Source organism: Papilio machaon, chromosome 8 (genome assembly GCF_912999745.1).
Source record: "Papilio machaon chromosome 8, ilPapMach1.1, whole genome shotgun sequence".
In the NCBI taxonomy this organism is placed as follows: domain Eukaryota; kingdom Metazoa; phylum Arthropoda; class Insecta; order Lepidoptera; family Papilionidae; genus Papilio; species Papilio machaon.
In genome coordinates this window covers 7,953,686-7,969,531 of record NC_059993.1, presented here as the reverse complement: position 1 = coordinate 7,969,531, position 15,846 = coordinate 7,953,686, and the positions used below count along the sequence as shown (strand labels likewise).

The 15,846-nt window shown below is 38.5% G+C and overlaps 2 protein-coding genes across 2 annotated transcripts; one reads left to right on the top strand and one right to left on the bottom strand.

Moving 5' to 3' along the window:
• Positions 1 to 284: 284 nt before the first annotated feature.
• Positions 285 to 9,326, bottom strand: LOC106720325 (membrane alanyl aminopeptidase-like). The gene is made up of 15 exons (XM_014514957.2): positions 9,234 to 9,326; positions 4,673 to 5,238; positions 4,424 to 4,588; positions 3,945 to 4,259; positions 3,548 to 3,731; positions 3,226 to 3,467; positions 2,939 to 3,131; positions 2,516 to 2,705; positions 2,122 to 2,222; positions 1,842 to 2,018; positions 1,535 to 1,719; positions 1,221 to 1,388; positions 902 to 1,048; positions 747 to 816; positions 285 to 632 (listed from the first exon to the last, which is right to left on the bottom strand). Exons 2-15 carry the CDS (start codon positions 5,236 to 5,238, stop codon positions 321 to 323), a joined length of 3,015 nt encoding a protein of 1,004 aa, XP_014370443.2. The 5' UTR covers positions 9,234 to 9,326; the 3' UTR covers positions 285 to 320.
• Positions 6,843 to 8,299, top strand: LOC106713204. The gene is made up of 2 exons (XM_014505923.2): positions 6,843 to 7,092; positions 7,355 to 8,299. The coding sequence occupies exon 2, from the start codon at positions 7,363 to 7,365 to the stop codon at positions 8,029 to 8,031; it is 669 nt and encodes a 222-aa protein (XP_014361409.2). The 5' UTR covers positions 6,843 to 7,092; positions 7,355 to 7,362; the 3' UTR covers positions 8,032 to 8,299.
• Positions 9,327 to 15,846: the final 6,520 nt, after the last annotated feature.

Sequence of the window (15,846 nt, the reverse complement as noted above, 5' to 3'; positions counted from 1 at the left end):
TTCCAAGTTTAGTTATGTTTTAATTATTATTACCATCGCTGTACCTAAGCACTACTACTAGACGTGAGGGAGAAATTAATGATTAACTTATATAGAAACGGCTAAAACACTCACGTATATATATCCGGTGTCGTCACCGACTTAGCCGTGTTTTAGCCGTTTATATATAAGTTAATGATAATGTCTCACGAAAGTTTGAATAATTTAATAGAAATTAATGAGAAATAAAAAGACCATTTGAGACTTAAAAAATGTATTTACATAAGACTCTAAATAGTGAAGCACATAAATAATAAAAATAATATCTTACAGGATGTAATTCAAATAATAAAATTAACGATAACTAACAAAAGAGCAGATAATGAAACGAATGACGTCATTGCTGATGATGGTAATGTTGGGGTGGTTGGTTCGACGACAGGTGGTGCTGTAACAGTGGGTACGGTAGTGGCAGGAGCGCGCGTGGTCGTTGTCAGTACAATCGGGGTATCCCCGTTTACGAAGTAGTTGTTGAAGTCGCTGGCTACAGCAGCCGCCCAGCGAATGCTGTTCCGTGACGCTTCCGCTCCGTTGTACACGCTCTGGTAATCATCTCCTAAAGCTGCACGATTCTGGTCCGCCCAAGTTTGGAACTAAAAGAGCATTGGTATACATTAACTGTCTATCACTCATCTCTTAGGATTGTCTTTTATTAATAGCCACTCAAAATAAAATGCAAGTGTAAATAAAATAAATCGGAAAAATACCTCTACGATTTCAGCTTCAGTTCTAAGTCTTGAAGAGATATATGACAGAGGAACGGAAGCAGATCCAAAACTGTAAGAAAATTATGATTAATGAAAGTTTGAATAGCATTTTGTAAACAGATAGATCGAAGAAAAAAATTGCGACTTATACTTACGCATTAATGACAGTCTGCAGGTTATTTCTGACGAAATTGAAGACAATTTGTGTATTTCCCTCATTGCCTGTGGTGGCAGAATTCCAGGCTGTGGTGTAATCTTGGGGACGAACTATGAAGTTGTCTTGAACAATAGCAGTCAAGAATCTGTTTGAAAAAAATGTGAACATTAACAGACCACAGATAACCTTTTGAAATATGTTTAAACCCGGTTAAATCTGACGGACCTTCCGAATGTATCGCCAAGAGTAACTTTTTTGTTTACTTCATCACAGTTCCTTTGCGTAATTTTAATTTGTTTTTACTAATTTCAACTTACGTATTAAGGGAGGCGGCATGAGGGGTACAACCTAAGACGGATAGGAGCAATATTTTCTCAGTGTAGACGTTGTGATTCTGGAAACGGGTCCAGAGGAAGTTGAAATCTGCCTGAGAGCCATCGCGTAGAGCGTTGCAGTACACCCAGTTACGGCTGTTCACTGGTACCCTGAGACAAACACACCAATCAAAAAACGTCAAAATAGATGTAAATTTGTTTCTTGGAACATGCCATAAAATTCTAAATAATAATATAATCAAGAGATTTTTGACCGCCAAAACAAAAAGCAAACGAAAACCCCTACAAATACTTACTCTATCCCGTTATTGATAAGAGCACGGAATTGTGCGTTAGCGGCCGTTCTGCACTCTTGCACGTTCATTGCACATAGCACAGGAGCCAATTGATAGCGAAGATAGGAACGCATGAACGACTCGTTCGCTTGAGGGTAGTACGTCAGGTTCCTGATCGCTGTAGCTGACCATCTTACCATCGTCGCCTGCAAACACATTTACATCGACGTGATTGCATTTAAGGTTCAGTGAATAAATGTGGAATTGTTGAAAAAACTAATAACATTCTTACTAACTACAAAATTGGTAGCATGAGAATACAGCATACCTCTGTTTGAGCCAGTAATGGTGTGCCCCTAAACCTGTTCCTTATCCACGAGAATCCAGTGAGGGCAGCAACCCATGGAGTGTATTCAGTCTCGTTTTCCAAGAATGATAGAATACTGAAGGCCTTGGTGTAATTCATGAGGCCAGAGCGAGCAAATTGGAACACGTCATTCACGATCTGTAAAGAAATATGGTTACAGTTGATAAGTTTTATTTTTCGTCGGTGAAATTGACAGTACTCTAAAATATAGTGTAGTGCTTGAAATTTTTTTTAACCATACCTGAGCTCTATTATATTCGTGGATCTGAAGCCTGTCTGGTCCTCTCAAAGCCAGCGTAATGAGATCCCAAGTGTAGTCATCGTAAAGTACTCTGTAGAAACCTATAAAAATAAAGTAGAAACTCATCTAATTTCAAGGTACCATGTGTACAAGAGCGATAGACAAAATAATGTGAGCCCGGCCATGCACTTGTCCGGACTGGACCAAAATCTACACGTTCAGGTTCAATGTGGGTCATATGGAAATGTGTTTTTCGATTTTCCATTTCATATCTGCACGATGCAACCTGCACATATCGGCGAAAAAAATTTACAACCAACCCATACTCTCCTCGGTGGGGACATTATGAGCTGACAACGAGACAAAGAAATCTAGTGAATTTTTGTCATTATACCTGTTTGCTGCTTATTGAAGATAACCCACTCATCACCAATGGAGTTTCGGTTGATGACCGTAACAGCCTTGCGAATAATATGCGTTGGCTTGGTGTCAGCAAAGTTGCGGTTACTAGCGGTTGCGAATGTTATGGGTATGATCCAGTTGGTATTCACAGAAGAATAGCCAGTGTTTATGTTAAAACGGCGCTAGAAAACATATGAACATTTAGAAATCTATAGAACACATGTAGATTTTAACCTACTCGTATGTCAAACAACTTAGCATTATAGCTATCAATATACGCAAATGAAACTATGCATTACATGAAACTATTACAGTACAAACCTAAAGAGCAATCCTCTAGACAAATAACTGAAATTATACAACTTCTTATCGTTAATGTGACGAGAATTTCAACAAAAAAATAGTTTAACAATACCTGAATTATAGTCATATCACCATTTTGATGGTTAACATTGACAAGTAAAACTGGATGACCAGGTTGTTCAGTCCAGCTTTCGTAATATTCGATGAAGTTGAAGTCAGATCCATAGGCGGCCAATGAACCGGAAGATATACCGACAGATTCCAAGTTTCGGAACAAGTGTATCGGTTGAGCAGTTGAATAAGCCCTATGTTAAAAGAATAATTGCTTAATTTCGATTCTATAAAAATAATAAGAACTACATGATAAATATGTCATAGTTTTATGGCCGACTGACTTACCTCTCTACCAAATAATTGCGTAGACCCTCTCTGTGGACGTCAAAACCAAGGAAATGTTCCGTCATTCTAATAACAGCTGCACCTTTGTTATATGAGATTGTGGAGAACATCGTTCTGACAGCAACCGCACTTCCGATTCCAGGAGTTGTAAGAGGGTGAGGGTTGTCCGCAGCGTCAGCGAGCAACGCCGTATGTACTTGCTCTGTTATAAATCTAGTACCTAAACCCATGTAATCTTCAACCTGGAATAAAATTAGTTATTAAAAACTAAAATTGACAAAGTGCAAGTAAATTTACATTTTTTGAATCAATTATTACGAACCCAGTCAGTAAGGAAATACTGATAGTATCTAGCGAAACCTTCGTTGAGCCACAGCACTCCCCACCAATCGCAAGTGACCAAGTTACCAAACCACATGTGAGCGATTTCGTGGGAAAGGATATACGCGATCAATTGTTTATAGTAATCATTGGTGTGTGCAGGGTCGTACATCAAGTAAGCTTCCCTGTCAAAATAATAATTTTACCGTTAGTGATAACTTTGAAGAATAAGAACAGATTGAGTTTTGTTAGATTGATTATCTCGAACCAAAGACCATGGTCATGCAGATCTTAGTGCGTGATCATAGAACATTGCATAATCAGTGGAATAAGAACAAAAATTTGCAATTCGGGTCAATCACACCCGGAGTTTGATACCGAATATACGATTTATTTACCTGTAAGTAAGCAAGCCCCAGTTCTCCATAGCGCCTGCTGAAAAATCGGGTATCGACGCTTGTGTCATTTTAAGGTAAGGATTCATTGACCTAAAGTTCAATGCTGTGTGGTTATTCATCTCAGCTAGAAGTTCCTGCCCAACGTCAAATGCATATTGACCCTGGTTAGCTTCGATGGCACCCTGTCTTGCGATTACCTCATAAGTTAGATTGCCGTTCTCTAATACTGACAAGGAATGGTATTCGGCAACGATTAAAGCTAAAAGATATGTGGACATCACCGGAGTTTGGTAATAAATATCATCCTGATATAACCTGCAAAAAAAAAGATTTTTCACAAAACATTTTTAGTAAGGTTAAGGGACCTATTTTGTATTTTTCCTGGGATGAAACTGTTTATTTCAATAACTAATGCCTCATATTATGCGTTATTGTTCCCAAGATAAATCATACAAATATCAATGAGAGTAAAAGCTTACGTATTCGGACTATTAACTGTCTGTCTGATTCTAGTGCAGGACCAACTCCTGTGGGTCACGGGACGTCTGATGGTTATATTGAAAGTCGCCTTGAAACTAGGTTCATCGTAGCACGGGAATGCAAAACGAGCTGCTGTTGCTTGGAACTGTGTTGTTGCCATCCACCTATAACAACATTTAGGTTATACCACGCATTTCTACAATGTGCTTAAATTGGATTAATATGCGTATGTAAAGTTATATCTTTACCTTATAGGATCAGTACTTCTGTTTCTGAACCAACTTCTATAAATTCCGTACATGTCATCCCTTAAAGGTGCTCTAAATGCAATAGACAATGTATATCTCACTGGATTCGTAGGGTTATACTGCATTGCATTGCTAGATAGTCTGATTCGCAAGAAATGGTATTCCGGCTCGAACGAATATATGGTCGGCTGTATTACATTATTCAACCTCAACACCAAAGACGTGATGTTCAAGTCATGTGCGTGAATCACAATTTCATTTACATTTGCTTGATTTGCCACAAGGCTGATATCAACCGTACCCTCGAACAGTAGGTTTGTGGTATCCACTACCCATAATACCACGTAGCTTTCCGGTTTTGTTGTATTAGGAAGACGGTAGGCGATAGCATTGACGTTTCGCTCGCCGAGAGCTACTTCGTTGGAGTAGGCATCAACATTCTCAAATATTTCGCCCTTTAATCTTTCATCGCCGAAAATTGTCGATCTTGATATCGGAGGCGATTGTGGAATAGCATGAGCTACGAGGCAGGATGCCAACAGAACTAATAGTTTGAGTGTCGCCATCTAAAAAAAAAAGGAAGTATGGACTTGCTCATTATTTAATTTCTCTATTTAATTTTTTTTATATGAGATGGGGCAAGCGAGCGGCGGGAACATCGGGGTGATCATCGAAGCCCATGAACATAGGGAACACTAGAGGAACTGCAGATGCGTTGCCGGCCTTTGAGAAAGATATATGCTCGCTTCTTGAGGGTACCCTAAGTCGTACTGGTTTGAAATACCGCCGAGGACAGACGATTCCACAATGCAAAAAAATACGCGAGAACAATTTTATTAGTATAGTTTACTATTTATCTATATTATTTTGTCTCTGAAATAGGAATCTACATTTATTATTTTGGACTTTTTCCTGTTTACTTTTTAGTTGGATTTGGATTGTTATATCATAACGTATTCTATCTTGTCTATATCTATATATATAAAAGAAAGTCGTGTTAGTTACACTATTTATAACTCAAGATCGTTAGAACTGATTTAGCAGAAAATTGATGGGGAGGTAGCTTAGAACTAGGAGACGGACATAGGAACTTTTTTATCTTGTGTGCATTTTTTTAATTTTGCGTGGACGGAGTCGCGGGTAAAAGCTAGTATTTTATAAATTTGATCAGATCCGAGCATATAGCTGAAAAACATTATTTAATGACCTAATGATACAATAAAGAATAATTTACCAAATATTGATAAGTATGCGTACTTTTTAGGTACATGATGAAATTATTTTTGATATCGTGTATAGGTATTATCTTTGATAAAACTTATCATTATGAGCTCTTTACCTACAATAATTACCTTTTTATAGAGACCTTGAGAACACAATGTAACAAATAACACTTTAATAATGACTCTCTCTCTCTGCGTATCGTTTCCTCACTCCTGAGGGTCGCGACCTTTCCTCTTGACCCTCTCGCGAAGGGTAATACTCCAGGGTAATACTTCTGTGCGGTTCTGTGCAATGTGGATGGCATTTTATATGCTGGAGTCGAGTGCGGTGCATATTTGGTCAGTCCAGCGCATAGGCCGGTGCCCACTGGGTCTTTTCCCCTCGATATTTCCCGTAATGATAATTTTTTTCTAGGTTTAATAATGACTAAACTTTAAAAAAATCAGTTAGCTGTAGGAAGGTAAAAATGATTTGAAGGGAGTTGGTACGATAGATAGAAAGATTTCAATTTAAATAGACCAAATATATGTCAATATTCCTTAAGGTCTGAAAATTTTGCCAATCTCTAAATATCATTTTAAAGTGACACATTTACTTAATTAAACACAGTAAAATAAGAAAACTAATATGTTAAATAGCGCCATCTAGTTTATATTAAAAAAACCTTCAAATGAATTATACATAACTAATTTTTAAAATCTGTAACTATGTAATTTGTTCTTTCATCTTCAATTTTATTAAAAGTCATAATTATATTATTCAGACACCGTATATAGCCTAATCTGGATAAGCGAGAGTGCAAGGGATGGTCATATTTTTCTCGCTTATAGAGGTTTGTCTCTAATCCGAGGTTTTCGCTTATGGAAGTCTTTTGTCGAAACCGGACAGACTCTCGCTTATAGAGGTTCCTTGCTTATCGAAGTTGGTTGTACAACTTTACCTTAACCCTTTCCTGTCTGACGGTACTTAGAAGTACCCCTACATTTTTCTCTAATAACGTAGGTACGAAAACACTTTATGTTAACTTCAACTGATGATCCTTTAGAGTACCGTTTCCGTAAGCCAATCACAACGCGTTATTTGAATTACCGCGTGATGTTGCCGAATAATTTGAAGAGCGAGTTACAACCTGTAGAACATTTCATCACTTCACGTTGCAGTGTAATTAGAATTGTTTTATAAATAGAATATCACAGGTAAGTCCTATTTTTTTTTACAATCTAAGTTCTTAATATCTTTGGCTACATTTCTAAAAACTGCTCTACTGAAATATACGTTATTTTTTTTTAATATTTGATAAAAACTGACATGGACTTACAAGTACCGTCAGGTGAATGTAATCTCAAAAATTATGTGATTTTATGAAATACATACTCGATGAAGTGGTATTTTGTTTTATCATAAACGAATGTTTTTTATATTTTCATTATTGCTTGATCTATTTTCTTATTGTTTTAGTCATTGAAATGAACATTAAAAACATTAGTGCTCTGATTGAAGCTCTGTTATTAGAAGAACTTCCGGACTGCGACGAAGATTCTGATGCAGGCGTGTCCGATGATGAAGTTGAAAATCTTCAAGTACCCTCACCATGTGGCTTCGATGAGGTTTTCGAAAAAGCTCTAGACAGTATCTTTGCCGAAGTTCCGCCGTCGTCGCCGCCAAATGAAAATGTAATGGAGTGCCCTATAAATCAGGAATCCACATCTAAAGTTCAGACTGATCTTCTATCTGCAAATACGTCTTCACACCGAACTAACCAGCGATTACACGAACCAAACCGTAAATGGAAAAAGAGGAACCTAGACACAATTTTACCAGAATACATTGCAGATACTAAAGTTGTAGAAGACTGTTTTGCTCACTGTACAACACCAACTGATATATTTTTAGTATTGATTGGAGATATTATTGACAATATCGTATACCAAAGTAACCATTATGTCACTCAGAAAGGCAAGGTATTGAACCTGAAAAAGGAGGAACTTCTAACATTTATAGGTATGAATTTTTTTATGGGTTACAATACTCGTCCGGCGTGGAGAGACCATTACTCTTCGGCACCTGATCTCAACCGATGGTTGATTCGCTCAATAAAAAATTTCAAGAAGTGTATCATGGTACTCGCGAGCTGAGTGTAGATGAGTCAATGGCTAAATTTAAAGGTAGGTCAGTCTTGAAACAATATCTACCTATGAAGCCTATAAAAAGGGGGTACAAGTTGTGGTATCTTGCTGACCAGAGGGGTTATATAAAGAAGTTTCAAATTTACCAAGGAAAAGACGAAGAACTGAACTCAAAATTTACCGGCTATGGCTTGGGAGAGAAAGTAGTCTTGGAGTTAACAGAACAAGATTGGGGTAAAGGAAAGGTAGTTTACTTTGATAATTTTTTCTCGTCTGTTGCTTTGCTGAAAACTGAAAACACCTACGCATGTGGAACTGTGCGAAGCAATAGAAAAAAGGGGCGACAGTGATCATCGATAATTAATACCTTTTAATTTAATAATTAATAAATCATGGTTGGATCTCATTGCTATTATCATTTCTATCGAAGTTTCTAACATTGTGATAACACAAAGTTCCTGTCGGTACTTTAAAGTCTAGGTCTTGGAAATAGTACTTCTAGGTAAAATAAAAATCTAAAAAAAATATGTGCGTTTCCTGTTACCTACCTTATTATAAAAATAAAGTTCAAAAGCGGAAATTGGTTAAAAAACACTACCCCGGGGGGAAAGGGTTAAGTTTCCACTACCGAAATATTTACAGCAAAGTACTTCTTAATTTATTGTTATTTCTTTTTTTTAAAGAGAATGAGAGGGACGGCGATAGCATGGCGTTGAATATTCAGAAGTTAAGACACGGTTAAACAACTTCTCACGTGAAACTAAACGTTTTATTTTTATGCACAAGCTGAGATCAATGTTCGAACCTTGCTCAAGATCCGATTTTTTTTAAAATTTAATTACTATATATGAAAAAAATTACAAAAATAATTCGATCGGCCTCTAAACATAAGGTTATGATTTTTAGATTTATAAAATACTAGCTTTTACCCGCGACTCCGTCCGCGCAGAATAAAAAAAAAAGCACACAAGATAAAAAAGTTCCTATGTCCGTCTCCTAGTTCTAAGCTACCTCGCCATCAATTTTCAGCTAAATCAGTTTGACCGATCTTGAGTTATGAATAGTGTAACTAACACGACTTTCTTCTATATATATAGATGATTTAATTTTTTTTTTTAATTTTAATTAAAAATTACAGAAAACTTTATACACATCATCTTATCATTCTTTTCACATTTTGAATTGTATAAAAATAATCCGTATTTACTTACAGTAAGGCTGACGGCAACTAGCAAGCGGGACCGTCTTCCCCTCACTGGATTATTACAAACAAAATGTATTTGAAATATACTAACTTATTCGATAATCAATAATTATACACGGATATCTATTGAAATGATACAATTATCGTATTTTCGGTGTAATTATCTGAATAATATGATAAAGTCAAGATAATGACTAATACCTTTGTCATATTTGTACTTATATGAAACAATACTCAGTACTTGCAATACTAATCATATAATTTAATGTTCGTACCTATAAACTAGAGATCAGTGCTTCTAGTCAATTAATAGTCTATTAAGTCAAAATTAGTATGTAATTTTTGTAATTTTGATGACGCCACGATGGCAAATGTCACAAATGTTTCCACGACCCGTAGTTCAAATTATAATCTTCCGCTTCCCTTTTCTTATTAGAAAAGGTTATGGAGTGTCCATTAGTAGGCAACGCATCACCAACTTATTTGAGATGTCTATGGGCAGTCGTTTCACTGTTTTAGCAAAATCAGGCGAACGCTTTTTGTTATAAGATAAGGAGCAAACGAACAGCGGGAACACCAAGGTGTTATCGACGCCCATGTACATCTGCAATACCAGAGGAATCGCAGATGCGTTGCCGGCCGCTCGCTTCTTGAAGGACCCTAAGCTTGCTCATTTGCAACCTTTAACTATAAAAAACCTAGAACTAGAAATCTTCTAAATGTTTATTATTTCACCACTAACAAAAAGAGTTTAGTTTTTTCTAGAATGTATCTATCCTTTCTATTATGACCTGAAGCTTAAATGGCTAGATTTTGACGTGTGAGATCTAATTTATCTTATTGCATTCGATTGTTATAATTTTGTTCTAATTACTATTAATTAACGACAAGCAGTTGCCCGCGACTTCCTCCGGAAAACAAAGTCTAGTTATAATGTAAAGCCTATTTCATCGCGGGGTAGTGTAACTTCGTAACTGTAAAAGTATTTTTCAAATAGGTTTCTAAAAAACAAACAAACAAACAAATCTTTCCTCTTTACAATCTTAGTATAGGTAATTAGGAATATTCGTGATATCAGTTTTTATTTTATCCACTGGTTTTAAATACTAGTATTAGAAATTATCTTATCAACACTAAATTATAGTATTCATAAATTTTCTAATTCAATAACTTTCCTAATCAATATCCAGTAATAATACAATTTAATAACATTATAAAAAAATGTTAGATCAATTTGTATTTACGTTTTTATTTGTAGTTAAAAGTGGTTGCTGATAAACCACTCTGATATACTATTGTGTTGCGACGGGGGAGAGAATGGAAGGGGAAACATCCTCTTACATGTGGCATAATCATGATGCTAAGCAAAGAAATAAATAAATAAAACTTCTTCATTATAATCATAAGGAATGGAAATACAATATTTCATGCATTAATAACCAAAAAAAAATATAATAAAAAAGGGCTGCAGGTTCAACGTTTACCGCAAGGCATAGACATGGGGAGCTGGTTTTCAGCCTGTCCCGGTGGGCCGTGCCCCCGTTCATAGTTGCCCATCTGCTAGTTTACAACATTAAGAAATTAAACAAGAGACAAACAAACACAATAATATAACTAGTAGCAATTTAATATAGATAATAAAAAATACTATTACTTTAAAATAAAAAGGAGCAGATTAGCTTTATATACAATAGATAGATTGATCATGTGTTTGTTTTTTTATTTAGTAATTTCAGAGACTTTGTCGCAATGCGACCATACCGCCCCATAAGTCTTCCATTTAATACACAATACATCTAGTCATCTACATTGTTTCTTAACAGATGTCTGTCAACTTAATCATCATCCTGGCCTCGTCAGAAGACGGGTAAGCCAGGTTAGTGTTAATCTGACCGACATTATTATATGTTTATTTACGCAATAATTATTGAGAAAGCAGTATAAAGGGATAAAAAACAAAGAATTAATTCATATCGTTTATTTTAAAAATATACTTAGATAAGCTTTACCGAAATACAGTGAAATAACAAGGCGTTCACACGACATTCCTTATAATATTAATGTGTAGAAAAAATGTGTTTGAAATATTATAAATTGATATACAATCTAATAATTTGGAAACATTTGAAACAGATTTTATAATTCACATAACAAAGTAGTAGACACCAGCAACAACATCTGTTACACGAATTGGTCAGCACGCCTGGAATACCACGACCACACAGAACAGACGTGAAGTGGAAGCAATTCCAAGTACAGTCTGATAAATGTGGTGCCGGAGACCTAATTTTAGTCTTCTTCACATTCCCACAATTTTCTTATAGGGAAAAGATAGAAAAGGAAAGCGTTGAAGATGTCTATGAACAGCAGTAGTATCGCCATTTCGGCGAATTCATGTGGCCGCTTGCTCATCTGATATCTTATTATATAAACAAAACAGCATATTGATAATTATATATTTAGAATACGAAGAAATACAAACACAAATTACACGAAATAAGAAAACATTTCTATTATTAGAATTAATTTGAAAGATTGAATTATTCCTAATTTAAATATAATATAAAATAAATAGTTATTCTAATAATTAAGCTATTTTTTGCACATATTGTGCCGTACACGACGGGTTCGGGTCCCGCGGCACAACCTGCCTTAAACTACGTATCACAAGGCCTGGCGTAAATATGGTAAATATATGAACTGGCACTTACCTACTCGATGCCCCGTTCACCGCCTGCAGGTGCCTGGTCACTCTGTCGGTGTCAGTCGAGTCAAGTAAGTCACAGTCATACAGTCTAAAGGCGCCAGCAATGCTGCACTCCTGATGCACCCGATGCACCGCTTCCCGTAAGCGCCCTATAGACGCGTCCTTATCCGAACCGAACGCGGAACCGTAAACTTAGCGACCCTGTACGCTAATTAATAGACACGTCCGATGTGCTATCCAACTGCCGACCACTTTTTATGCTGCCACGATGCGCTCTGTCGACTCACTCCTTCCCCGCACAAGCCCCCCGCAGGCCCCGCGCCCGTCCGTAGCGGAGAGGGATTTCCAACTACCCGCTTGTGCGGGAGAATAAAAATGAGTCGACCTACCTTCTCTAACAATTAAAACCGCCAAATTCAAAAGTAGCGAACTACAGTGCAACTGTACCGAACAGTCCCCCGCCCCAGCCAGACGTTATCTGGCTGCGTCTAAAACCGTAATTAGAAACCCAAAATTAAACAAGCTTGGGGAGAGTTGCCACTGCTCGCTTTACCACCAAGTGGCCTAATAAAATCCATGTAACCATCCAATTCGCATTACCTGTTCCGCGAATAAATCCGTAATCCGTATCCGTCTCCGGTCGATCCGCGACCGTAAATGTTCCACCGACCGTATTTAAACAATGCATCCCTATGAACCCGAGTCCAAAACCGCGCGCGTGGTTACCTATTTACTCCGGAGAGAACCGACGCGAACCTGAGCGGTGGACAGTGAAACCGTTCTAAGCGATGAGATGCATTGCGATGGAAAAGTGGAACGAATTATCGTTCCTGCGAAGAGTTATTTATATGTGGTGTGGAGAAAGGGCGATCCTGATCACTTATCACCTGATGATCCGATCGATGCGGCCTGCGACGCTCCAACCGAGGCCAGTCCAAGAAGTGGAGTGGCGAGCGAGCGCCGGCCGCACCAGGCTCCTTTGCCACAGCTTGAGGGTCGCTACAAGAGTTACGCGGCCCCCCGCCCGTGCTCGCTGGTGAACCATGAATACTTTGTCGTTCGTGGTTAGCACTAAGCCGTGGTGGAGACCTAACATCACGGCGACCTGATGTCCGCTGCATAGCTCCAGACCAATGTTCATCCGTATTTGTATTGTGAACAGAGGAAGTTACAAGTCCCCGAGTGTTTGGCGAGTGCGAGCCGTTGCGGTTCCCACACAGCAGGAGATGATGCCTACCTCCACACTGACCGCACGCACGAGTGGACTGGCAGTGCGAGACAAGGTGGTTCCCCAAGCAGCAATAACACCAAAACCGTTGGCGAGCAATACTGCGTCGAGCTTGCCAACGTAGTTCCCGGAACTTGGGGCAACCCGTAACACCGTGTCCTGTATCCCGACAATAACTGCAGTGAATGTCCTGTGCCTGTCGTACCGCTGCGTTAAACATCCGCGGCCTACTATGCGCCCAAACCGGTGGACGGTGTTCTTTACCCGCGGGCCTCGCTCTAGGAGCAACTACGGGAGGCTCTGGAGGAGGAGGAGGGACATTCTCCGATCGACGACACTCATCCTCCAGGAATAAAATTAGGTTGTCAAAGCTGGGAAGATGAGTGGCGGAGTCCCCGCCGTATTCCAGTTCAAATCTATGTTGTAAATCGTATGGTAATTTGGAAAGAATTATATGTAATAATAAAAACGACCACGTGGACACAGGTAAATCCAAACCCTTGAGACCGTTGACCGCTATTAACAAAGGATTTAGAAGTCGTGTGCGCAACGACTGCGTAACCGAAATCCTAGGTAGGCCTAGAATAGCAGCAACATGACTATCTGCTAATCGCCGAACATTCTGGTACCTACGATTGAGTAAGTCCCGGGCGATATCATAATTACCGTCAACAAGACCTAAATGTTGGACAAGGCCCTTGGCCTCTCCCGTTAACGACACCAACAAATAGGCAAGCTTCTGAGCAGGGGTCAAATCCCTACGACTGTGTACAATGCTTTCAAATAAATTGTTAAATGCGACCCACTGGTCCAAGTTACCGTTAAATTGTGGCAAATCGAGCAGCGGCAATCTACTCATGAGCGCTGGTGACGCCTCCGACTCCGCAGTGACGCGCGCGTCAGCAACGCTTGGGTCCCTAAAGCATCCCACGGCCTGACGTATCTGATCGGCCAGGTCATCAGCCTGATCAATATCGGCATTAATCTTTTCAATGACGTTCGCCTCTAAACCTAATTCAAGGACGGCGATGTAAAACTCATACAAATCCGCCATTTGTTCGTCTAAAACCTGAGATCTCGCAAGCAGGGCTTGCGCACGATCTGGCCTGGAAATATTTAAAACAGCTGAGCCGAGCCATCTCAGCACGCCTGCTATCCTAGCGGTATATTTGCCGGCCATAATTAATAAAATAAAAAAAAATAAAAAGGACGGTAGAAAATTATCGATGCTTCCAGAAACCGCTTACTACAAAAGGTCGTTATAGGAAAAAAAAAAAACTAAATGGTGGGTAGATAATTCTCGCCTTAACCAAATGTATGAAACCCGTTACAAAGAATTACCTAATAAAAAAAAAAACAAAGCAAAAAAAAACAACCGTAATGAAAACTGACCAACTTAAATTATCGACGATAACATAAAAACTACCAAACGGAAAAAAAAATACTAAATTAAATTATTAACCGTAATATAAAAAAAAAACAAATTAAAAAATCACCAAATTATATTATGCACCGTAACATAAACTACAAAAAAAAACCGTTACGTAAAATAGCCCTTATTTAAATATACTAGAAAAAACCGTGAAATTACTCAATTTAATATAAAACTATTATGAAAGAACCCTAAATGAAATAATCTAAACTATAAGAAATCAACAAACGGAACCCTAATGGCCGATTAATATTACGTAGCAATCGTACAATAAAAAATGTAACGTAAACGACCCGATTAAAAACCTAATATTGTACGACGTAATATGTTATAATATTCTGTATTCCGTTGTATTCCGTTATATTCCGCGCGAGAAGGAAGTTACAATATTTCGCCAAGCAATGCAAATACGTACCCGAAAAACACGTAACCCGAATATAACCACGCGGTTATAACCTACGTGTTAACCTAACCACGCTCTGCTACCATCGTATTGTGCCGTACACGACGGGTTCGGGTCCCGCGGCACAACCTGCCTTAAACTACGTATCACAAGGCCTGGCGTAAATATGGTAAATATATGAACTGGCACTTACCTACTCGATGCCCCGTTCACCGCCTGCAGGTGCCTGGTCACTCTGTCGGTGTCAGTCGAGTCAAGTAAGTCACAGTCATACAGTCTAAAGGCGCCAGCAATGCTGCACTCCTGATGCACCCGATGCACCGCTTCCCGTAAGCGCCCTATAGACGCGTCCTTATCCGAACCGAACGCGGAACCGTAAACTTAGCGACCCTGTACGCTAATTAATAGACACGTCCGATGTGCTATCCAACTGCCGACCACTTTTTATGCTGCCACGATGCGCTCTGTCGACTCACTCCTTCCCCGCACAAGCCCCCCGCAGGCCCCGCGCCCGTCCGTAGCGGAGAGGGATTTCCAACTACCCGCTTGTGCGGGAGAATAAAAATGAGTCGACCTACCTTCTCTAACAATTAAAACCGCCAAATTCAAAAGTAGCGAACTACAGTGCAACTGTACCGAACACATATAAAAATATTTTAATAACCTATTTATATAACTAACTTATTTAGACTAAATTGGTTTCATTAAAATTTTACATTGAATAATATTTCTTGGTATATATGAATATATGAATTTGGTAGATTGATATTAAAGTCCTTTTTGTGTAATGATTTCTGAGAGCTTTTCTTTCATATATTTAAGCCTATTGATTCTGTTTTTTTACCTGTCT

Bases quoted from the DNA above. Each gene is read 5' to 3' on its own strand.
- LOC106713204 (XM_014505923.2), top strand. From the start codon at position 7,363: ATGAACATTAAAAACATTAGTGCTCTGATTGAAGCTCTGTTATTAGAA.
- LOC106720325 (XM_014514957.2), bottom strand. From the start codon at position 5,238: ATGGCGACACTCAAACTATTAGTTCTGTTGGCATCCTGCCTCGTAGCT. The intron at 3,732-3,944 runs GTAAATAAATCG...TTATTTTGACAG, and splicing joins TGGGGCTTGCTTACTTACAG to GGAAGCTTACTTGATGTACG. The intron at 633-746 runs GTATTTTTCCGA...ATGCTCTTTTAG, and splicing joins CTGAAGCTGAAATCGTAGAG to TTCCAAACTTGGGCGGACCA.